Raw genomic sequence first — 22850 nt, forward strand, 5'->3', positions numbered from 1 at the left:
AAGGGACTGGCAGAAGTATTCAAAGTGATGTAAAGCAAGGACCTACGACCTACATTATTCTATCCAGCGAAGATATCATTTGGAATGGAAGGGCAGATGAAGTGCTTCCCAGACAAGGTAAAGCTAAAAGAGTTCATCATCACCAAACCGTTATTACATGAAATGTTAAAGGGACTTATTTAAGAAAAATAACAAAATTATGAATCTTAAAATGACAACAAACTCACAACTATCAACAACTAAATCTAAAAAACCAAACAACCAGAACAAGAACAGAATCATAGGTACGGAGATCATCTGGAGGGTTACCGGCTGGGAAGGGGAGGGGGAGAAAGGGGGAAAAGGTGCAGGGATGAAGAAGCATAATTGGTGGGTGCAAAATAGGGGGATGTTAAGAACAGTAAGGAATGGAGAAGCCAAAGAACTTATATGCACAACCTAGATACATGAACTAAGAGAGGGGACTGCTGGAGGGAAGCAGGGTACTGGGGGAAGGAGGGCAAAGAGGGGAAAATCAGACAACTGTAATAGCATAATAAAAAATAATAAAAGAATAAGATACTCTACAGCTGAATAAAACTATACAAGCAATCATTTGAAAAACAGAGCTGAGGGAGATGTTTAATTTATAAAAAAAAAAACACATCCAATACTTGAATTTTATATTAGAAAAAGCAAATTTTTTATAATACAAAATACATAAATAAAGGTGGACACAATTGTAAGTGATCCTCAACCAAAACATAAATGTCTGGAATTTTTTAATGCACCAAAAGAACATCCACTCCAGATAGATTCGATCTTTCTGCAACCCTAAGATTTTTGGAAGGCACCCAATCTAGTCCTTGGTCAGGAAAAGGGGACTCTGCAGTCCTAGCCTTACCATCCACATCAAATGTAGGTAGAGGATGCCACATCATCCACATCTGGAACTCCATCAGGCTGTCCTGCGATACTGCATATGGGGCTAGGCAGCAGTACCACACCAATGTTAATCAGGAGGAGAAGAGAACAATCTTACAGGATTTCACATTTGGAAGAATGCCTTGGCACTGAGGCGTAACCCAAGGCCCCTCCCAGGAAAAGAAACAGGCACAGGGGCCAGGACTCAGGCTCCATTTTGATCCAACATTTATTGTTCTTTTACAACATGTCATTTTTGGTTTAGAAACTGCTTGTGATTAGTTTTCCAACATTAACTCAAAAGCATGTAAAATAAGATCAACCTACTCTCTATATAAACACCCAGCAACTGTGGCCCTTCACCCTCCTGCCCAGGTTAGGTAGGGGGAAGAAGGGAGGGCTTGAGAATCATTGAATGAAGTGCAGATGCTTTACTGTGGGGAGTGTTGGTAGTACCTTGGTTCACACCCACACACAGGACCCCTGCACTGCCCAAAACTACAACAGAAATGACGTAGGCCCAAGGTCCAATTCCCTGTTGGTAATTCACTCTCCACCTCCCAAATGAAAATTGCTTTTATTTTATCGCTTTTGTTTTGCATTTTTTTTGCAACAGAAACCCCTTGTCCAGAGTCTGACTGTAGCTGAACTGTTCAGACTGAGAAATGGAGCAGGCTGTGGGCGCACCCCTGGTCCCTCCTGGGCAAGCACCCCCACCCTCAGGGAACAAGGTCCAGCCAGGCCAGCTCGCAGCACACTGGCCATCACCACTTAGCCATACAGGTCATCATCATTGTCTTCTGTGTATACACTGCCACCTGTGCCACCTCCACTGCCCTGACTGGGGCCAGCTCCACCCTGATTTCCTGAAGGGAATCTGTGCACAAAAAACAAGAGCATCAACAAAGGTTAGGACAGGGCCTGTATAGGATTTTCACAACTACTCCTCTAGTCTCCTTAGGATTTCTACTACCTTGGTTGTATAGGTCCCCAAGACAATTTAAACAGTGTCCACTGTAGCCTAGTTACCTGAAACTGCCAAAGCCCCGACTCTGCTGAAGGGTCTGAGCAAACATCTCGTATTTTCGAATGTCATTGTCACTAACAGAACGGCGGGCAAAGCGCATGGCTTCCTCGAAGTGATCTCGGCGGATCTCAGGCACTGGATCATCCTCTTCTACCTCCTGTAGCATTGATAAACACAGACCAACAGGGATGGTTAAGCCCAGCCTGGATCCCTTCCCTGGCCTTCCAATCCTCTTTTATTACAGTAAGCAATTGGTCTCCCTACCTCTGCAATACAACCTGAGTAAGTCACTGACCTGCTTAAAAACCTGTCAGTGTATTCTGGAAAAGGAAAAACTGTAGGGAAAGAAATAACATCAGGGCTGTCAGGAGTTTAGGGTGGTAAAAAAGGAAATTGACCTAAGTGGCCCAAGAGAACTTTGGGGATGACAGAAATTTCTGTATCTCAACTGTGGTAGTAGTTATAGAACATACACATTTGTCAAAAAGCATGTAAATAATGTACCTAAAAAGGGTGAATTTTTATTATATATAAATTATGCTTCAGTAAATCTGTATTTTAAAATGAAAATATCAATGGCTCTCAGTGTTTACCAAATCTGAATTACACCTTACCTAGTGGCCTCACTTGTTAAAAAATTGATTGGAGGGGGAGCGGAAGGGAGAGAGAGGGAGAGAAGGAGAGATTTGTTGTTCCACTTATTTATGTATTCATCAGTTGATTCTTGTAGGTGCCCTGATCGAGGATTGAACCCACAACCCTGGTGTTTCAGGAGGATGCTCTAACAAACTGAACTACACAGGCAGGGCATGGCCTTTCAATAACATATGCCCTTTTAAATCTACCCAGGTTTTATCAATTTCTGTAACCCTACTTCAAAACAGATTATTCAGGCTGCTTATTTTCTTTATCCAAATTCTACTCTTCTTTCAATGGCCCAGCTCAAACCCTCTCTCTTCCACTGAGAAGCCACTCCTGCTGACTTACGAGATTGCTCTCTAGGATAAGTTTATCAGTAGTTTTTAAGTTGTTATGGGAGACAGGAGGGATGTCACAGACCCCTCCAAATGGCAGAGAAAGCCGTCTGTCCATCCATCCATCAATCCTTTAATGTGGTGGCAACAAGAAGATATGGAATGCTTATCTTTATGGAGCTTACACTCAACACACCAAAATTTGCATTTAATTTCAGGAGGCACATGGGACTACCATTATAGATAGGTCCATGGTTCCTAGGTTCTAGGCCCTGCTCTATGTTTATCTGCATTATTATACTTTGATTCCCTTCACGGAGCCTATTTCATACTGAGCATACAGCCTACCCATCTCTTCTCAGCCTTTATAATTCCAGACGGAAGGAGTTAACCCTCAATTACTTCTTTCTTTTTTGATGCCCTGCTAAATACCTCAGTTGGATAATTTTTCCAAACCTTACACTCTTCTAGGACTTGGTGGAGATTGTCCCTTGCTCCCAAGAACTTGCACTTCTAGGGAAAAGATGCAAACTCACCATGGCTGATGGGTTGGTCTGCCTCTCACGGTCTCGCCTAATCTCACTCTCGATAGATTCACGAATGGCCAGCTTACAGGCTCGTTGGCAAATCTCAGTCAAATCAGCTCCAGAGAAGCCATTAGTCATCTTAGCCAGGAACTCCAAATCCACATCCTAAAGAAGTAACAGAGTTTTCTAGCATTTAGCCTCTCCTCCCATGATACACAAACACAATCTCTGAGCCACTGATATACTTCCCATTCATCCCATCTTTCACCACTATTTTATTCCCAATTCTAGATTATCCTAATACCTTCAAATCTTCCATCTTCCCTTTACAACCCTAAAAATCCCCAACAAAATCTTGTCTGGGAACCAAACAGCACTCTGCACTAGCCTGAGGATTCACAGAAGTCCCCATAGCCCATGATCTTGCACCTGCCTTGGCAACTGGGGACTTGCGCAGGTTGGCCTTGAGGATGGCAACACGGGACTTCTCATCAGGAAGTGGGATGTAGATGAGTTGATCCAGGCGGCCAGGTCGCAGGATGGCAGGATCAATGATGTCAGGCCGGTTGGTAGCGCCAATAATAAAAACATTCTTTTTTGTGGACATGCCATCCATTTCTGTCAGGATCTGATTGATAACTCGGTCTGCAGCCCCACCACCATCTCCAATGTTACCACCACGGGCCTTGGCAATTGAATCCAGCTCATCAAAGAACAGTACACAGGGGGCAGCTTGGCGGGCCTGTGTGTGGGGGGGGGGGGGACAGATGGACTCAAGCATTAGCACAACTGGGTCTCTCAGACCTGAGAAGGACAATAAAGTGACCTTCACTGCCTCAGCTGAGCTTCCAGAATGAGATGTTCTTAACTCTTCCCAAAGAAACAGCCTCTATCTCTACCTTGCCTCCAAGCAAGTAAATAGATAGCCCAGCTGCCTGTAGCTCACCTTGTCAAAGATTTCTCTGACATTGGCCTCAGACTCCCCAAACCACATAGTGAGCAGCTCAGGACCTTTGATGGAGATGAAGTTGGCCTGGCATTCATTAGCAATGGCTTTGGCCAGCAAGGTTTTCCCACAGCCAGGAGGTCCATAGAACAGTACTCCCTTGGAGGGTGTCATGCCAAACTTGAGGAATTTGTCTGGGTGCTCCACAGGATACTAGAAGAAAAAGAAAGAGGATTCAGGGATATCCCTACAGTTTAAAGAAACCTAACCCAACAGAAGCCTATCCCTCACCATTCCATGGTGTTAAGACCTAGGCTCCTCTGTGCCTCAAACATGAGAATAGCAGGATCCTGAATTATTCTCTCACAATTCCTGCAACAAATGTGCCAACACCCCAAGACTAACCAGCTCAATTACAAAGTACTGAAGCAGTGATTCACCCTGAAGCAAGCTATCCTACCTGGACCAGTTCCTGAAGTTCACGTTTGACATCCTCCAGGCCCCCAATGTCCTCCCAGGTCACTTGTGGCACCTCCACCACAGTTTCCCGCAGTGCTGATGGGTTGCTCTGGCTCAGGGCCCACTAAAAAGGGAAGAAAAACTTGGGATGAGACTTGTCAGGGAAGGCATCAAAGTGCATGTGTATGGACCTTAAATAGGAATGCAGTACTTACCCGGAAGTCATCCATAGTAACTGCCAGAGAGTTCATGACCTCAGCATCAATGGTTTCATCCTCTAGGTCAATGAGGTCCATCTTCTTACGAATGGCTTGTAGAGCGGCCTCCGAGCACAAGGCTGCTAAGTCAGCACCCACATGCCCATGAGTCTCATTGGCTACCTGCAGAGAGAAGACCTACTTATTATCCTGTCTTTAAGACTTCACTGCCTTAGGAAGTCAAAGACAACAAAATCCTGGTCCCTTCCCCTGACTCCTATCTCTGGGTCCTCCCATTTAACCTGAATACGTACTAGCAGTTCTTTCACTGGCTAACGTATTCAAGCCTGGATTTGGGACCTGGAAATAAAGCTGCCCCCCAAATTCTACTTTACTCTAATACAGTGTCAACCAAGAAACATGCCACCTCCAGTTTCCTGGCTTCAATCTCAAATCACTTTCTTTTCCCTGCTCAAGAATCAAAATCAGTCACCTCACATCTTAAGTTTATATTCCTAGCCAGTTCCCTTCAGCTGCCTAGAAATGGATCCCTAAAACGCCTGACCAGCCTTCAACACTACTCCACCTGTTCCAGGTCCACGTCATCTGCCAGCTTCATGTTCTTGGTATGGATCTGAAGAATTTCCAAGCGTCCTGTAGCATCAGGGATTCCAATATCTACCTCCCTGTCAAAGCGACCTGCGGGACAGTGTGTGAACACAGACAGGGTTAATTTCTGGTCCGAGGGAAGAAGGGATAGGCCTAATGTGATCAACCATCCCAATATGCCCCACTGTTTTGATGTAGCACTCAAAATTTCATGCCCTGGTAAACCCCTCAGTCTCAGGCAAACCAGGACAGCTGGTCACCCTAGACAGGACATGAAATAAGGAAAAGGACCCCTAGGCCCAATCACTACAAAAAGCTTCAAGAAATACACAAGATTAGAAGACGTAGATAAAGGACAGATGAGGGATTAAAGAGATTAAACCCAGCAGTTATAATCTCCCGAAGAACAAGAATAGGGTGTAAAGAAATGTGGGGTCCTTACCAAATCGCCGAAGGGCTGGGTCAATGCTGTTGGGTCTGTTGGTTGCTGCCATGACAATCACATGTGCTCTCTGCTTTAGACCATCCATAAGGGTCAACAACTGTGATACAATACGCCGTTCCACCTCCCCATGAGTCTGTCAGGACAGGATATCTGGTCAGAAGTGAAGTCAGGACCTTCCAACCCCCCCCCCAACCTAACCCCTCAGGTTAAGGTCCTACTTTCTCTCTTTTGGGAGCAATTGCATCTAGCTCATCAATAAAAATGATAGCAGGAGCATTCTTTTCAGCCTCCTCAAAGGCTTTACGAAGGTTGCTCTCAGACTCGCCAGCCAACTTGCTCATGATCTCGGGACCTGTAAGGATACAGGATAGAGGCAATGACAAAACTACATCCTTCCTCATTCCTAAAAGAAATCAGATTATTTTGCTTGCCCAGCTCAGAGACAGGTCGTGGGTGAAAAGAAAGTAGGTAATCTCCACCTACCTTTTCACAACTCTATTAGCCACTAACCCAAGATAGGCATTAGACCAGCCTGGACAGAAGCCAAGGGACTCAGTACTAATCTCACAGTTGAGAAAAAAGTATAAAGATGACAGAAGAGGCTTTGGGACCTCTGACCAGAACAAGAGAAGCAGCATACCAGTTGGACTTCTAACAGCTAAATATCATTCTTAAAGAACCAGTAGACTTTCCCCCAAACCCTCTACAATAAATAAGCACAGACTTTTGGGGTTTCCCATCCTAACTTACTCCCCCCTAAATGCCTTCAGCCTGTCTATAATCTTTCTCAAAGGAGGATAGCTCGAGTGCACAAGAGTAGAGTATCTTCCCCTTGTTGCTTATTTGTCTATAATGTACCCCAGCAAAAAAAAAAAAAAGATGCTAATGTGTACACAAGGGGATGCCTATAAATTAATGTGTCCATGACTTATCCAGCTCAGGAGACTGGGTCATGCTTAGTTCAGAACTGGGTTCAGCCAAACACAAGGTGAGCCAAGTCTCTTACCATTGATCAAAAAGAAGAAGGCCCCAGTCTCATTTGCCACAGCTCGAGCAATCAGGGTCTTCCCAGTCCCAGGAGGTCCGTAGAGCAGGATTCCCCGAGGAGGCTGAGGTCAGTACAGAGAGTATGATTAGGTTCAGACTCACACCTTCTCCCAACCCCAATCACCCTAAAATGGTCTGAATAGGGCTCTATCTAGAAAGAGTGAGGATCATAGCTCAACCTGACGCCAGTAAGAATGAGTCCTCAGCCATAACTGCTAGGAAGAGTTTACTTCAGGCCACTCACTCCTCTTATCAGCAGAGTAAATACTCCCAGAAGGCTGACATTTATGATTACAACTTACGTAGGAGACTAAGGGCAGAGAAATCACCTTAAGAAACTAGTGAATCTGAAGATCCTGGCATCAGGCAAAAGCAAGAGGCCATTAGGCCAAAGACTAGCTTAGTCATTTTAAGAGTGTTGCCAGAGACTCATTCACTTCAGTAATCACAGCTTTTAGGATTTATCATGTTAGAATGCTTTTTCTTACCACCAACCACAAGTTTTCCTCTTTGAAGCTGTCTTTTCTGTGGCCTCATCCACAAGCAGCACACGGGAAGTGCCCACATAGAAGATAGTTATTTATACAATGCATACTAGGGGAAGTAGTAATAATTTCATCTTAAGTGTATCCCATGACACGAAAATGGTTAGAAAGTTACATTCTAGACCAGCAGTTCTCAAATATTTTAGACTGAGGACCCTTAACGTTCTGCAAATTTCCTTAATTTCTATTTCTGTTGGGCAGTACTCTTCTAGATAGTTTGGCAAGCTATGGTGAGATTTGCTTTTACAGACTCCATAAGAATGGGTTTTATATTTTTCAAGGGTTATAGTGAACTTCACTACCCCACTTTGTTCTAGACCATTAGTAGCTTTAATAAATTTAGAGTCCTCTATAAACTCAAAACAAGTCCTAGGATCAGACACCAAATAGTTGTTAATCACCAACCTAGACTATATTCCACAGACCCAAAGATGCTCACCTTCACGCCAATTGCCTTAAATAGGGCAGGATGTCTCAGGGGCAGCTCCACCATCTCCTTTATCTGAGCTAGCTGTTTCCTGCAGCCACCAATGTCATCATAGCCTACTTCATTCAAGGACTCTTCCTCATCCTGAAATGGAGGAGACAAAGAAGAGGAGAAGGCAAGAATACTACTATTAGCAAAAGCTGAGTTTCTTCAAATCCTTTCACCATCTGGTGTGGAAAAATATGCTGTATTAGAAGACTCTCCTCTAAGGGGACCATGCCTCGAAGAACAACTCAAAGCCCTAAGGCAAAGATGTCTAGCATGGCTTTTTCCTGTCACACTGTACTTAGTCTTACTGGGAAGGGTGCCCCTAAGACCTGAAGCTGGAAATTCTGGTAAATGGGCATTCCAGCCTCATTATCAGTATCACTTCTTCAAAAGTCAGTCCAACCACTTAGATCTTTTTGGTTCAATCTAGATTTTAAAAATTACTGGTATCAGATACTTCTAAGAAACATCCAGGCCCAGAAATGAATAGCTGAGAGGTTTCCCACCTATGCAAAGATGCTTAATTCCAAAGAGCACCCTACCTTGATAGCTACCACATGCCTGCCCCACTGAGTAACCATGTACTCATATATTGAAGTCAGAGAGAGAACTCACCTCTCGTTTGATAGGCTCCCCTTCACAGTGGATCACTGTGTCTGGAGCAACAATGCAGTAAGGGCTGGGGTCTGTCTCCACTACTTTGAACTCCACAGCACGCATTCCACCCCGGACAAGGAAAATGTCTCCTGTGAGAGCAATCAGCATAAGTGCCATTAGCAGTGTCAACTACAAGACTAATTACTCACCAGAACCTGGAGTCTAGAATGCAAGTTCACTAGATATTGCCCTTTTGCCTTCTCACCCCTTGATCCTGTTAAGTATCAGGCAAGAGGCGAAAGCTAACCTGTGAAATGTCCCTCTGGCTCTCAGGAGAATAGTGAACAACCTGATGTGCCAGAAGTCCACAGGTTTTGACTGCTGGCGTATTGGCAACCCTACTTTTACAACAACCACAAATGGTAAAGCTGTGTTGAATATTAAATACACTTCGTACTGTGATGCAGCCAAAATGGCCTACCTCCTCCTTCAGAGACTTAAGAAAAGATAGCTTACTCTCCTAGAGCAGGGAGTGGAAATGGAGTAATGGGGATGTGGGAGGGAAGACAAGGGGAAGGAGAGAGTACACATGTATGTACATATATGAGACTGAGACAGATGTTCAAAAGTTTACCCCGAAGTATCCCTACAAAAAACCACCTTTAAGGTCAGTCCTTAAGAGTTATCTCTCACCTTTCCGGATGGGCCGATAAGCTTCCAGGAAGTATGGCTTAAGGTATACCTCGAAAAGATTGCCAGTGATGCCTTCCACCGTGTCATCGATAGGTAGCACGTGGATGCGTTTGCCATACTTCACGTCAGGGCATGGCTGGATGCTGAGAATGACAAGCAGACTCCATATTACCAACTGCACTGTAGCCCCAAGCACTGGGCGTCTGAAAGGGCCTGGCACAGAGAGCTGATGGCAAGCAAAAGAGAAAAGGCAGAGGTGGCTTTAGGTGAAGAGAAGCAGAAGGGTAAAGTGGGAACGAGGACAAAGGAACAGCCAAGCAGAACTAAGAGAACTAAGACAGGTCACACTCAGGAAGGGGTAACAGAAGCCATTAGAAGAAGCTTCTTGGGCTACCCACTCCCAATCAATGAACCAAAAGGAAGACTCATACACCTGGAACCCTTACAAAGAAGACGGTAGAAAAGTCTTCAGTGAGAAATATCCAAGGATGACCCATTCTGGCTAATATTGGTGACCCAAAATTACAAAGGGAGGCCTTAGTCTGTTAAATGTCAGGGTCAGAGAAATAGAAATTAAAAAATCATCTCAGAGCACCTTGAGAAAAGTGACTAAGCACCTCTAGGAAGGCTACGTAAAACACAGAATCTATAAAAAAGAATCAGAAGTCTAAGATATTCCTGGCCAGGAGCCAGGTGGTTGGATAGCAATGGCTAGAGAAGGCTCCAAGATGGGAAAGCCTCTTGCTTACAGTTAAGTCCAAAATCACTCAGACTGCAACTATACTGGGTCTGGCTCAAACTATGCCTCTCTCCTAGATTAACTTAGATCTTTAAAAAGACCTACCAGGAGTTCACCTTCCACACCCACACTCCTACCTCATTCCAGCCCCAACAAAAGTCATTAACCCAACACAGCAGTGAGGTTATTTGGCAAGACACCCTCAAATGGCATCCTAAACCAGGGTTTAAGGTGTGATAAATTACACCTCCTATAGGGGAAAAAAAGAGGCATCAAGAAAGTCACAGAAATGCCAATTTGTCCCAAAGGTCACACAGAAGCAGATTTTAAAGTCCCAGGGAGGCAGAACCAAAACCTAAAGACAACCCTCATACATAAGTCTTCCCATGGTTAGACTTCTGATAGCTGTAGCTGCCAAGACCTTCACAGGGTCCTGCCTACAAAGCAGGCTGTCTCTGGCCTCCCATCCCTGAGGAGCCAAGAACCACACACACACCTGATGACATCCCCTAGGCGTACGCGAAGGTTATTCCGAACAACTCTATTCATTCGAATCTTCTCATCAGAACATGTGTCATCAGAAAGCACAATGCACACAGCTTCCCGCCTCTTCTTTCCTTTCAGCAACACTGTATCCCCTCGGAACAACTGGAGTTCATCCATCTTGGGCTGAGGAAAGAAGGTTAAGGCCTTTGGGTCACTGGGCCAGGGGGGTAAGCAGCAGCCCTGGAGGTTGGGATTCCCAGTAAACCCCACTCTATCTGTGGTCACTGCAAGAAAAATGAGAAAAGAAACCTGGGAAAAGCCCTCAGGTTAAGTGCAGGAAGGAAAGATTAGACTGTGGACCTAACTTACCTGGGACAAGGACACCACACTGTTGTCCTCATTGATGGCTTCATCAACAATTAACCGATTGGGACGATTCTTCTGTTTAAGAATGGCTGTTGATAAGTCATCACCTTTTGAACTAGAAAGAGAAAGGGAAGTCAGTCCCAATACATACTTCAGCCCCAGGAACTCCATTAATTCCAAAAACTCACACTTATAAGCTCAGATGAAGGAAATTCGGCCAAGGTTTTAACGAGTAACACCAAGCAAATATTACAATTCCCATTCTAGTAGCTCTTTGTATTTTGAGCACCAGTACCCTAGTATAAAGTTTGAGGGTCAGAAAACTATGGCCTAAAAAGATGAAATAAAAGTGGAGGCTAAGGACTAAGTCTAATTAGAGAAATGAAATTAGTCTTAGACAAGATAGAATAGTAATTAAGAGAAGATGCCCTGTAGTCAGACCTGCTGGGTCTGAATCCCAACCCTGCCATTACTTAACTGTGATCTTGGACAAGTTATTTAACCTCTCTGGAAGTTGATGTCCTAATCTAAAATACGGATACAGTAATACCTACCTCAAAATTATTGTTTTAAGTGAGATAATGAATGCAAAATGTACAACACAATGCCTGGCATGTGGTATTAATGGTCACTATGATTAATTAGCACTGCAGAATGAAGCATAACCCCTTCCTTTGCTAACCTTGCAGAATAAAGTTAGCAGGACACCTCATCGTAGGGCTCAGGGAGTTCCCAACTCCCATCAAGCAAGGCTGGGGACAATGAAGCAAAATTAGCACCACCCTTCTTTACTGGCTAAACCTGCTGAATGTCAGAGCTTTCTATATACCACAGGAATGCCAAACATTAAGACCATCATATCTGAAAAAAACACTAACAGATCTGGAACCTTCAGAAAGAGGTTTAAGTTCAAAAGGTAATCTCTTGTAAAGACACACAACTCCATGGAGTTGTTCAACATCCCTCTCACCCAAATTAATACTGCCTGAGTCTAAACTCAGTTTAAACTGTCCACCCTCAATTATTTCCTAGACATTAAGATCATTTACCAGACCAATTTCTTACCTAGCTCATCTCTAGCCTTCACTAACTAAACTCAGTGGTCTCTCCCTTTGAAGAGCCACCTCCTCTTAGGAAGGCTCAGGAAAACATGTGCATTAACCAAAGTAGCGAGGCAAACAATGGAGAAAGCAAAAAAGAATGTCTTCATAAATTATTTCTTCATTCGACAAATAAATGAGTGTGTGTGTGTGTGTGTGTGTGTGTGTGTGTGTGTATTGCATGCCAGGCACCCTCCTAGGATCCAGGGCTACATCAGTTAACAAAACAAGACAAAATAGTATTCCTATTAGAAATATCTTCACAACTTGCAAGAAAAAGATGCCTATGCTCTAAAATACCTGCTGTGGAGTTACGGGATTTTTGTATCTTTGGTCTTGATACACACAACAGAAATACAAATCCCATTCATCAAATAAGATTGTAAACTTTCTGCTGACACTCTCACATGGGTTGCACCTTTAATCATCACCTTTAAACAAGTTTCCAAGAGTGGGGTTGCCTAGGCTTAAACTTGCCTCCCCAACTCAAAAGTGTGGCACTTTGGGCACAATGCTTGAGAGCAGACAAATTTTCCCAGTGCTTTTCAACCCTGGAGAGCAATCATGGTCAATGTGACAGCTAAGAGCAATTGAAATCCATCAATTCTCCCTCTCCTTCACACCTCAAAATAGCCTCCAAGGGCTGCCCATCTTCCTGCTTGACCTACAGGAGTAGGGCTGCAGAAAAACAAAATGGCTGATGCCTCTAACCATCATCGTTTGTATTTTAACCCCAAAGTTAGAGCCTAAGAAAATCTCCACTTTGCCTACGATTACTAACCCTAGCATTGGGAATGAGAGGTATGCTCCTCCCTTAAGATAAAGACCTTTAATGCCACATCCATCTATTGAGATCAAAGAAACCTCTTAAGAGAATTCAGCCCGATGATGACCCAACAGCAGTCCTGGAGGCTCTTTGGGGATACCTCACATTGTCTTTTCCATGAGTCAGGCCCTTTCCAGAACTCCAATGGGCCACAGAGGACTTGGAGGGAGTTCAGGTAAGAGTCATCAAGAGGACATAGAGGGTAGAAACCACCTATGATTTCAGGTTCGAAGAATATTGAATTTTTGTTTTTAGTCTTGAAAACAAAAAACTGACTGAATGACTTAAGGGAATACTTTAAGTATTAGTAAGTGGTCTTTTTAAATAGACAACTAAGGAATACTTCATCTCGATTCAGAAACTTGAAAAAAAGGAACATACCAAAAAGCAAAACTCTCAAGTCAGGAAGGTGATTTGCATAGAAGTGTTTCCAAAGGTAGGCCATCTTTTTTTTTTTCCCCAACATGTAAAGCTCTTGATTATAAATTCGGTGGACAGAGGTGCAGGTTTTATCTGATGCTTTTCTCAGGGCTAGAGGGCCCAGGATTTTTCAATATACATAGCAGCTTGAGGGAAGATAAGAGTTAGGGCAACTCTAACCTTCACATCACGATGGTTGAAATCCAATAAGGCCCAGAAAATAGGAACTCAGATTTGAACGATAGAGCAAGAACCTAAAATAGTACAGAAAGGAAAAGTACCTTTCTCTCTTCGCCTATTTCGTATCAAGGAAAATTGACTAAAGTTTTCTCATAAGAGTAACAACCGGCCCGCAGTAGGAAGAAGGCCAGAAGCGAAAAGCAGGGCCCACTCTCTCCCTCGCTACTCCGGTGGCACAGGATGCTAACCACGGGCCAAGCGAACCCGGCTCCAAAAAGGCCGTGGTAAGCTTCCTGAGCTCGCCGCCGGGCCTTCCCCTGCTCTGGCCTCTGAAGGCCTTCACGTGGCCCAAAGTCCACGCCCATCGAGCCCAGTTAGGGCGTAGGGGCCTGCTTTCTGCGGGAACCAAAGGCTTTCAGCGGGTGGTAGGCCGAATCGCAAGGGGGATCGCCAAGGCCCCAAGGCTCCGCGCCGGCAATGTAGGTCCGCAGACCTCACCAGGCCGGCACGGCAGTTTCAAGTGAGCTAATCAGGCCGGCCGGGGCCTGCATGACACAGCACGATCCGGCCCAGGCCCCGACCCGGGCCCACCAAACACCTCCTAGGGGGCGCGCGGGTGCGTAGCCAGGCCCACCCGGGCCCACGGCCCTTCCTTCACCCCTTCTTCTCCTCTCGTTAAGTCTCCCTCTTTCCCGGTCTCCATCTTTTAGACGCGCCCACAGCCAGGCCCCGCCGGGCCTACCAAGCACCGAAGGGTCCTAGGGTGCGCGCACCCACAGTGAGCGTAGCTGGGGGGCGCGCGCACACGCACACGCACACACACACTCACTCAGCTCCGGAGGCCATGGCGCGCGCCTCTCCCGGCCGGCGGCTGTGGCGGCCCGCGAGTAACGGCTACAAGGGATGGCAGACGACCGGCTGGACTGGGGCTCGGCTCTCCCGGGCGACTGGCGAGCAGTAGCGACAAACCCGCAAGCAGCTTCCCTCTCGCTTCCTCCCAGCAGCACCCGTGCGGTGGGCGGGCAGGAGACGTTGGCTCCTGATGCGCGAGTGGGCAGCGGCAGCGACGACTCAAACGACGACCGCAGACGCTTCACTGAGACCTAGCCCAGAAGAGCCGAATCATCGGAAGAAGAGGTGCCCTCGCCTCAGCCAATCAGCACCTGCCCTAGGGACTTCAGCCCGCCTCTCGGCGCCTCTTCCCAGCAACCCGCGGACCAGAGCCAATCAGGAAATTTGCTTTGGCCTGGCTCCCGCCTCAGGGATGCAACAGGCCTAGTAACGCCACGTCAATTGGCCGCAACGCTGCGCTTCCTCGACGGGTTGGGAATCTCAACCAATCAATGAAAGGAATGGAGCCAGATCGACTGGTGGGAGGAGTGCTTAATCCCTTGGAGGCGGACTCTCCCACTTGGCTCCAGTTCATTGGCTATTGAGTTTATCCAGCTGAAAAAATCCTGGCACAATGGATTGAACTCTTGCATTAGTCCAATATTGTTGTAGCGATAACCTACACATTTATCTTCCTCCAAAACTTGAGGATTCACCCTAACCCCTTTCCTTGCACCTTCAAAACTCTGGCTCAGGCCAACCCTTCTTAATGTGGGACCCTTTGACTAGCACCGCAGCTTTTTTTTTTTTTTAAGAGGGGAAGGAAGCGAGGGAAACATCCATGAGAGAAACATCAATCGCTTCCTATAGCATCCTAACTGGGGATCAAACCAAAACCCAAGCGTGTGCCCTAACCAGGAATTAAACCAGCGGCCTTTAGCTTTGCGGGATGACACCCACCAGAGCCACAACAGTCACAGCAGCACCCCAGCTCTTAATTCTGTAGTCTTTGAACCCTCTGGTAACCCTAATCCCACAAGACTACAGTTCCTCAGAGCTTGGAGGTCCATGCTTTCTCTTACCACTGGGTATTAATATTAATATTTTGAGGAGGGAGGGCACTAACATCCAGAGAGAGGTCAAAAGGCTATCAAAACACATAACCGATTCAACAGAGCCCAAAGCTGCAAGAAAATTGCATGCTGAGTTGAAGTTCTTGGGCCCAAAATGCCAGCTAGCCCTGACTATATTCAATAGGAAACTCTGGTTGCACACTAACTCGACTCACCCTTCACCCTTATCCAAAGACTTATTTGACTGAGGCAGTCGAATCTCTTATTTCTAGAATTTGGGATTAAGGAGCAGGTGGGAAGTCACTGACTCAGATCTGCTTGTCTCTCCCTCTAAGAATCAAATATCTGCCCTTGTCATGACAGGCCTGCCTAGACCACCTTCCAGACCCACCTCCACTCATTCTGTCACCTCACACAGGATTCTGGGCTTTGGGGCTCTACTTCTGGCAATAGGAAGGACTAAAGTTATTGCCTTCTGAGTAAGGATTTCTGTAGCCCTTTCTTCTAACCCCAGACCTCAAGTCATAAAGTAGACAATGCTGGTAGAGGGCACTTTAGACAACCAGCGCTTAATTAAATCACACAGCTGTAAGCCATCCTACTCAAATATATATAGTAGGCAGACAAAAGATAGATATGAGATTTTACTCAATACAAGAAAAGGAGAAACAGGATAAGAGGTGTCATGAGCAAAGTCAATGCCATGTTGGTTGGGGAGAGAGGGGTCCTCTGGAAGCAGATGCCAGTAACTAGGCCAAAAAATTTCACAGGAGTACCACCAACCTCACCAAAGCCAGACTTTTATAGGAATGGCCAGCTCCAGCTACATTCCCCAAAGATGGTAAGGCTGAAAGCCCTCCCCACTGAAAGATGACCCACTGGGGCCCAAGCTCAGACTCTTCAAAACTTGGCAGCTACAAGTCACAAGGCTCCAGCAGAGATGTTCGAAACTCTTCAAGAGTGGCTTCACGGTCTGGAGGATGAATCCAGCTCAAACAAATTTCAAGGTACAGGGGGAGAGACCTGGAAAGCAAGAAGGGTGAGGCCTAAGAGTGAAGGATAGGCAGAAGGTTGGGCAGCCATTCCCTTCCTTTCGTTTACCACCATGCTTCCCAGTAGGCACACTGATTCCAGGACACCAACTACCCCTCACACCCAAGCCATCAGGCCTCAACCTCACCATGTAGCATTCTCCTGTGGCAACTTAGTTTGGGCCTCCAGTCTCTGCCAAAGAGCAGTGGCCTCATCCCTCCGATTCAGCCTCCTCAGAGTCTGAAGCAGATGAAAGGAAGCGTCTCCATTACCTGTAGTCCACCCCAGAATACAGAATCTTAGAACTTGACCCAGTCTTAAGCATCATTTTATAAAAGGGAAAACTAAGGCATAAAGCAGAAAACTTCCTTGCCTACAGTCACGCACTGAACCAGGAGTAGATCATGCACGACTGTCCCTATCCCTACTCACTTCCTGCCCAGGACAGAAGCCTCAGCTAATTCTGCTCCTGCATAACACATTTCCAATGTAGTCATTGTCTTTGTGTCTGAGGACATTGGGAACATTGGAGAACCCTTGAAAAGCCTTCATACACTCTTATATATGTCTTGTGTATGTCTGTACACTTGGATATACCTCTAGGTATATACAGCACAATCCCTTTCATCCCTCCTACATAGGGACATCACTCAGTACCTCCCCCATGGGCACCTCCTGTCTTTGTGCACCTGTGCATAGCTGACATCATGCAAGTATACATACCTGGGTACACCTGCACACTGAGGAGGAAGTCCTGTAGCGCTTTGATATCTTGGCCACTGGCCACCCATACTAGTCCACGACTAATCAGGGCAGCTGCCTGAAGCTCTTGTAGTAGTTCCACGTTTGATGTATACCCCTGCTTACAGCTGGAAGTAGGCCCTGGGGACCACCCCCAAAGTCAAGAGGTGTGTTCCCAGCCACATAGTCACTAAAACCCCAAGTTCCCCTCTATCTCTTCTTGTGTCCGGAGTCCCTTTCTCTTAAATTTCCTGGTGGGCTGGGACACATGAAGAGGGAACTGATATCTACCACCACCACTTTCAGAAGGAAAGAGGAAAATTGAGTCTAGATCACCTTGTTCTTTGTCCTTAGGTGTGGCCCGGAAGAGCAGCTCAAGGCATCTGAAACAGGACATAGAGCAGAGGCGAAGAGGAGTCAAGCTCAGAAACTCTGGGGTGCATAAGTAAGAATGGAGCTCACCAATCAGAAATTTATCCCTCCACACTTCCCCTGGGCCCCTAGTTGGATTCCTGGGCTCACCGGCTAAATTCGCTAATTGCCTGTTTTGGGGCCCCTAGTTGCACCCAGGCTTGGCCCTGAAGCAAGTAGGTGGCAGAGACCCAGGATGGGCAGTGTGGTGACTCCCTGGTTCCTTTTCTGGCATCTTCCCATAGCCAGGACATCTTGGGAAGCAGAGATGATGTGCGGCTCAGCAGCTCTTCACATATTGTCAAAGCATCCTGAGCTCGGCCTGCCTGGATCAGTGCTGCTGCTGTCTCCAAGAACACCTCAGGCATACAGGGCCCTGGGGGGCAGGGGGGTGGGGAGAACTGGAGTGGGAGAAAGATGCAGTGTCTTGAACAAATATGAGCCACCATCCCCAACCTCTTCACCAGGCTCTGGTACCATATGTAGACCACCCACTGCTTACTGCTCTGGATCCCTTGCTCTGGGAAGCCTTCCTGGTCTGGCCCCCAAGGCTGGACAGACAGAACAGAAAACAGCAGTCCTGCTCTACTCCAAAGGAGACTCCAACCCTTTCGTACCCTAGCAGCAGAGAACCTTGAAGATACACCCACCTTTGGCTCTGAGCCATCCAGCAACAGGGCCAGCAGGTCCAAGTAGTGCTCTACAGCGTCTTCTGCCCTGAGAAGTCATAGCCCATGAGCCTTACATCAAACCCTTGCAGGGCCCTTCAAGGACTCTTAAGTGAGGGATGCTCAAGGGCCGTGGGGAGTGCATCTCAGAGCTCCAATCTCGTCTCGGTATGAATATACCCTACGTACAGAATGGATCTGGGAGGAGACTTCAGTTTTAAAGATACAAGTTAGTGTCTGGGGGAAGAGTCCTCAGTTCAGGTCCAGTGGCAAGGCAGGGGGTTGAGGAATGGAGACTTACACCCCGCCACTGACTCACCCATCCCTCTGACTCGCAAGAACAGAAACAGAGTCACACCCCAAGGAGGCATCGGAAGTGGGAAGAGGAGCTCCTGTGAGTAAAGCAGAACCTCACCTTCCTATCTGTAGGCATCGGCTTGCTAGCAGGTGTTTGATCTGGCTCGGTGTACCACAGTAAAGGGGTGAAGCTGGGTCAGGTCGTGGGAGTAGCAACTCTACCTCAATAAGAAAATGGGGGACTTCAGAACTAGGAGTGACATTCAAGGCCTAAAAGGGACAAAAGAAAGTATATCTATCATCTTTGGGTGCCATACTTCCTTCTACTTATGCTTGACTAGTCGCCTCCACACAAGCACCTCAGCAATCCCCACATCTTCAATTGGTATAGTTCCTTACCTCAAACAGAAGTTCCAGACTCTCCAGCTCTGCTGCTGTGTTACCCAGTTGCCGATACAGCCTCGAGGCCTCCAGAAGTGGAGGACCACAGGTTGACCCCCCTTTTAGGGCTGTACCCAAGTAGAGCAGAGCACTCTGTGGCTTGCCCTAGAGGGGGAGTGGACACAAGCCTCAGCCACCCTCACAAAGAAAAAAGCTGTCCTTAACACCCATGGTTTCCCCAACCCACCATAGCACTGTCTTTACCATCTTTCGGAGACAGGTCCCCAGTGCTGTGTACACCTGGACAAACACAGACCTTGGGCAGAGACCTGAAGCTGCTTCATACAGGTTGCTCAGTGCCTTGGGCAGACTCCCTGTGGTCAGCTCCTGGAGGCCTGAGAGCAATCAGAGTGTGAGCTTGGAGAGGCCCATAGGGCACTAGTTAAATAAGACATGACAGGGAAATCAGGAGCCTTACGATGGGGTGTGGAGAAGGAATGAGTCAGACTTCTAACTGACCTTGGCGAAAGGCAGATGCTGTCAGAAGAACATCCCTCAATCCCTGGGCATCCTGCAGGGTCAGTGGGTCATCTGACTCCTTAGTTGGGGGGCTCCAAGTTTTTAGAAGGAGCAGCGGATCCCCAGAGGCCCCACTCTGGGGAAAGAAGGACCATCAGAGGATCCAAGCCTGTAACTCATTCTTCTCCTGTCTCAGTCTACCCTGGCTGGACCTTGAATTCAAGGGTACTCCTGATTCCTGTTCCCTCAATTCTAGGAGACAAATAGTGTGGGGAAAAAATAAAAGGAGGAAGAAAAACCTGGACAGTGATAATATATTCTAGTGTACCTCTTCACTCAGGGTAAGTCCATGAGGACACAGGGCAAGGACCATGTTTGAGTTACTGATGAAAAGACTGAGACTGGGAAGTGACTTCAGCAAGGTCATGAAAGTGCTAACCCCACCCAAGATTATTAAGCTATTTTAAAAACATTCCCAAGAGAACCCCTCCAATGAGAGATCAACCAGACCAAGGTCACCTAAGATTCCTTGAGAGAACCCAGGTGTTCTAACCACCAACAGAGCGCCCTTCCCAGCACATAATGATGCTACTGCAGCTAGAAGGGGAGGGAGACCCTTAGATCCGGATCATTTCCCAAATTACCTGGCTGCCATTCAGGGTCTGCAGCAGCCAGGTCAGGTCCCCAAGACGATCAGTGCTCAGCCAGAGGGCAGCCTGCAGGCCAGCCAGGTGGTGAAGGGCAGGGAGCAGCTCCGGCAGAAGAGAGGAAGCATGGAGGACGGAGTTCCACAGCCCCACCAGCCCACGTTCCAGGTTGGGCCCCAGCTGCTTCTGCATTTCCAGCACTGTAGAGTACACACACATGCAGCTGAGATGGGACCCCATCTCTGGCTTTCCTTTTATGCAGTAGCCCAAAGACCACAAAGGTGCTCCTCGTCTGAGGAGCACATGGAGGTTCAGGGAAGGGCATCTTTCTTTGTGGAGCTGAGATTATGTTGCTCCTCCCATCCTCCTTGCAAGGACTGAGGCTGGAAGGAGTACAGGAGAGAATCTCTGGCCCTCACCTCTCTCTAGGCCCCGTTGGATATCCTGTGCCTGGTCCTCAGTGAAACCCTGGGCCAGGCTCGCCCTCAAAGTAGTGAAGTTGCAGATCACAGTCAGTTCCAAGGGGAGAAGAAGAACAGCTGCAGGGAGCCCTAGAGCAACAAATGCTGGTCTCACAGGCTGCTCCCCCATGAAAAATTCCCTGAATAAGATCCCAAACCACAGATCACCCCACCTCAACCAAATGGCCTCCATAAAGAACCCACCCTTTGGGCAGAAAGTTCTCCAGATTAAACCATTCTGGAAACCACTTCTTCAAATGCTGCTGCTGCTGTGTGTGTGTATATAATAAGGAGATTCGCCTGTACAAACATGATCCACTCCAGTCTTGTTTGTGCCTTAAACAGGACCCCCTGTCACGAGTAACTGCCTCAATCCCAGAAATGGAGAAGAGGAATTAGTCTCTGGCTGAGGAGGGTGTGTGTGGGTAACAGGGTGGTACTGACCACCCTGGGGAGGACCCTGCTTACCCTGCAGAGTATGGAGGAGTCCCCTGAGCCCTTCCAGCACATCTTGAGCCAACTGCTGTCTCCGCAGAGACAGACCCGAGTCCTGAGCCACCTGCCAAATGTGGGGTGTAGTGTCACTGAGAATAAGTCCTTTCCTCTCCTCCTGTAGCAGTGGATGTCATTCTCCAGTCATTTCTGGCTTTAGGGGGAGGTCAAGCTCAGGCCCACCGCCCCAATTCGCTGGGGTAAATCCACAGCAAACCCTCTTTCTGGTATTTTGGGGCTGCAAAGTGAGGGTCCAAGCAACCGCGTTACCTTGGCCTGTCGAACTAGCCGGTTATTCTCTTCCCTCCACAAGTCCAGGCAGTTGGCTTGTGGCACTGAGGAGCCCAGAGGGGTCTGGTGAGACATGATGGCCGAGGCTGGGCCCGAACACCTGGAGAGGGATGCAAAAGGGTAAGCGTGTCGCCGCGCAGTCCCTACCCGAGCGAGGAGGAACCCGTGCACTCCCCCACCCCACAGCGTCTCCTCTGCTCCGCTCCAGGAGAAATGGACTCTCTCCACGCAGCCTGGCCAGGTTCTCTCACCCTCGCTTCTGGTTGGCCGGGCCGACAAAACTTTCGGATGCGGTTGGTCGTCTTCAAGGGATAGTCCCCGTGGGAAACTCGAAAAAGAAACGAGGCCGGACAAACTAGTAAGGAAGGCTGAAGCGGGTGGGAGGCGGGAGGCGTGTCTGAAAAGGGTTCCCTACCGCTCAGCATTCCACTGGCTCGGGGTGCAGGCCTTGAGAAATCGATATCGAAGCCAGAGCCAGAGGCTCAGCCCTTCGTCCGCAACCACACTTCCTGGTCTATTGGATTTCCCCTCCCTCCGCGGAGGGCAGGCCCGTGCGGTGCATGCTGGGAGTCGCGGGACCGCCGAGAGCTGCTTGAGAAGTCCGCAGGGAGAAAGTCTCCAAAAGGAACTGGTTGGAGACCAAGGCCTTCGGTGATATGGCCATCCTTTTTCTGCGAGGCACAGAGCATCAACACGCTCCCCGCATGCAGTCTAACTGCTGGCAGCGCAGCACTGTGTGTGCAGCCTGCATTGCTCACAGGTACCTGCCCGATCCTTTCAGCAGATGGATAGGAGAGTTGGGTATTCGTATGCCATACATAAAATCAACTCAAAATGGGTGGATTGGACTTTATGTAAATTAAACTCATATGCCACAGTCTTGGCTGGTGTGGCCAGTGGATTGAGCGCCGGCCTATGAACCGAAAGGTCGCCGGTTGGATTCCTGGTCAGAGCACATGCCTGGATTGCTGCTGAGTCCCCAGCTGGGGGCGATAGGCAACCTATGAATGTTTCTCACACATTGATGTTTCTCTCCCTTTCTCCCTCCCTTCCTCTCTCTAAAAATAAATAAGAGCTTAAAAAAAAAAAAAAAAAAAAACCTCATGCTACAAAGACACCTTCAAGAAAATTCAACTACAAAGTGGTAAAAATTATTTGCAAATCATGAACTTCATAATGAACTTGTATCCACAACATGTTACTCTCAAATCTCAATAATAAAAAGACTTATCTGAACCAATTTAAGGCAGGCAGAAAACATATGAATAGATATTTTACCAAAAAGACACATGAATGGCTAAAAAGCACACAAAAAGAAGCTTAACATCATTAGCCATTAGGGAAATACAAACTAAAACCATGAGGTACCACTATGCATACACACATTTAAAATGGTTGCAATAAAAAAAATAGATATTACCAAATATTGATACAGATGTGGAAAA

The 22850-nt window shown here is 47.2% G+C and overlaps 2 protein-coding genes across 5 annotated transcripts; both read right to left on the minus strand.

Moving 5' to 3' along the window:
* Window positions 1–1114: 1114 nt before the first annotated feature.
* VCP (valosin containing protein) lies at window positions 1115–14696 on the minus strand. The gene is made up of 17 exons (XM_090274347.1): window positions 14391–14696; window positions 11039–11150; window positions 10680–10852; window positions 9445–9587; window positions 8770–8900; window positions 8119–8250; window positions 7094–7196; window positions 6306–6439; window positions 6085–6220; window positions 5620–5732; window positions 5052–5216; window positions 4838–4960; window positions 4378–4590; window positions 3865–4173; window positions 3441–3596; window positions 1933–2087; window positions 1115–1780 (listed from the first exon to the last, which is right to left on the minus strand). Exons 1-17 carry the CDS (start codon window positions 14405–14407, stop codon window positions 1675–1677), a joined length of 2421 nt encoding a protein of 806 aa, XP_090130473.1. The 5' UTR covers window positions 14408–14696; the 3' UTR covers window positions 1115–1674.
* A 1400-nt stretch (window positions 14697–16096) lies between these two features.
* FANCG (FA complementation group G) lies at window positions 16097–21869 on the minus strand. Of its 4 annotated transcripts, none has more exons than XM_090274349.1 (15): window positions 21657–21869; window positions 21385–21505; window positions 21091–21181; window positions 20581–20712; window positions 20159–20361; window positions 19515–19650; window positions 19260–19390; window positions 19014–19160; window positions 18733–18836; window positions 18300–18366; window positions 17761–18050; window positions 17575–17621; window positions 17221–17379; window positions 16646–16769; window positions 16097–16488 (listed from the first exon to the last, which is right to left on the minus strand). In XM_090274349.1, the coding sequence occupies exons 2-15, from the start codon at window positions 21478–21480 to the stop codon at window positions 16380–16382; spliced, it is 1836 nt and encodes a 611-aa protein (XP_090130475.1). In that variant the 5' UTR covers window positions 21481–21505; window positions 21657–21869; the 3' UTR covers window positions 16097–16379. The 4 variants fall into 4 exon arrangements, with proteins under 4 accessions (XP_090130475.1, XP_090130479.1, XP_090130476.1 ...); XM_090274353.1 differs by having other exon boundaries at window positions 18733–18884; XM_090274350.1 differs by lacking the exon at window positions 19014–19160.
* Between the last annotated feature and the right edge of the window lie 981 nt (window positions 21870–22850).

This window comes from Furipterus horrens, unplaced genomic scaffold (genome assembly GCF_987537825.1).
Source record: "Furipterus horrens unplaced genomic scaffold, mFurHor1.1.pri manual_scaffold_4, whole genome shotgun sequence".
NCBI lineage: Eukaryota > Metazoa > Chordata > Mammalia > Chiroptera > Furipteridae > Furipterus > Furipterus horrens.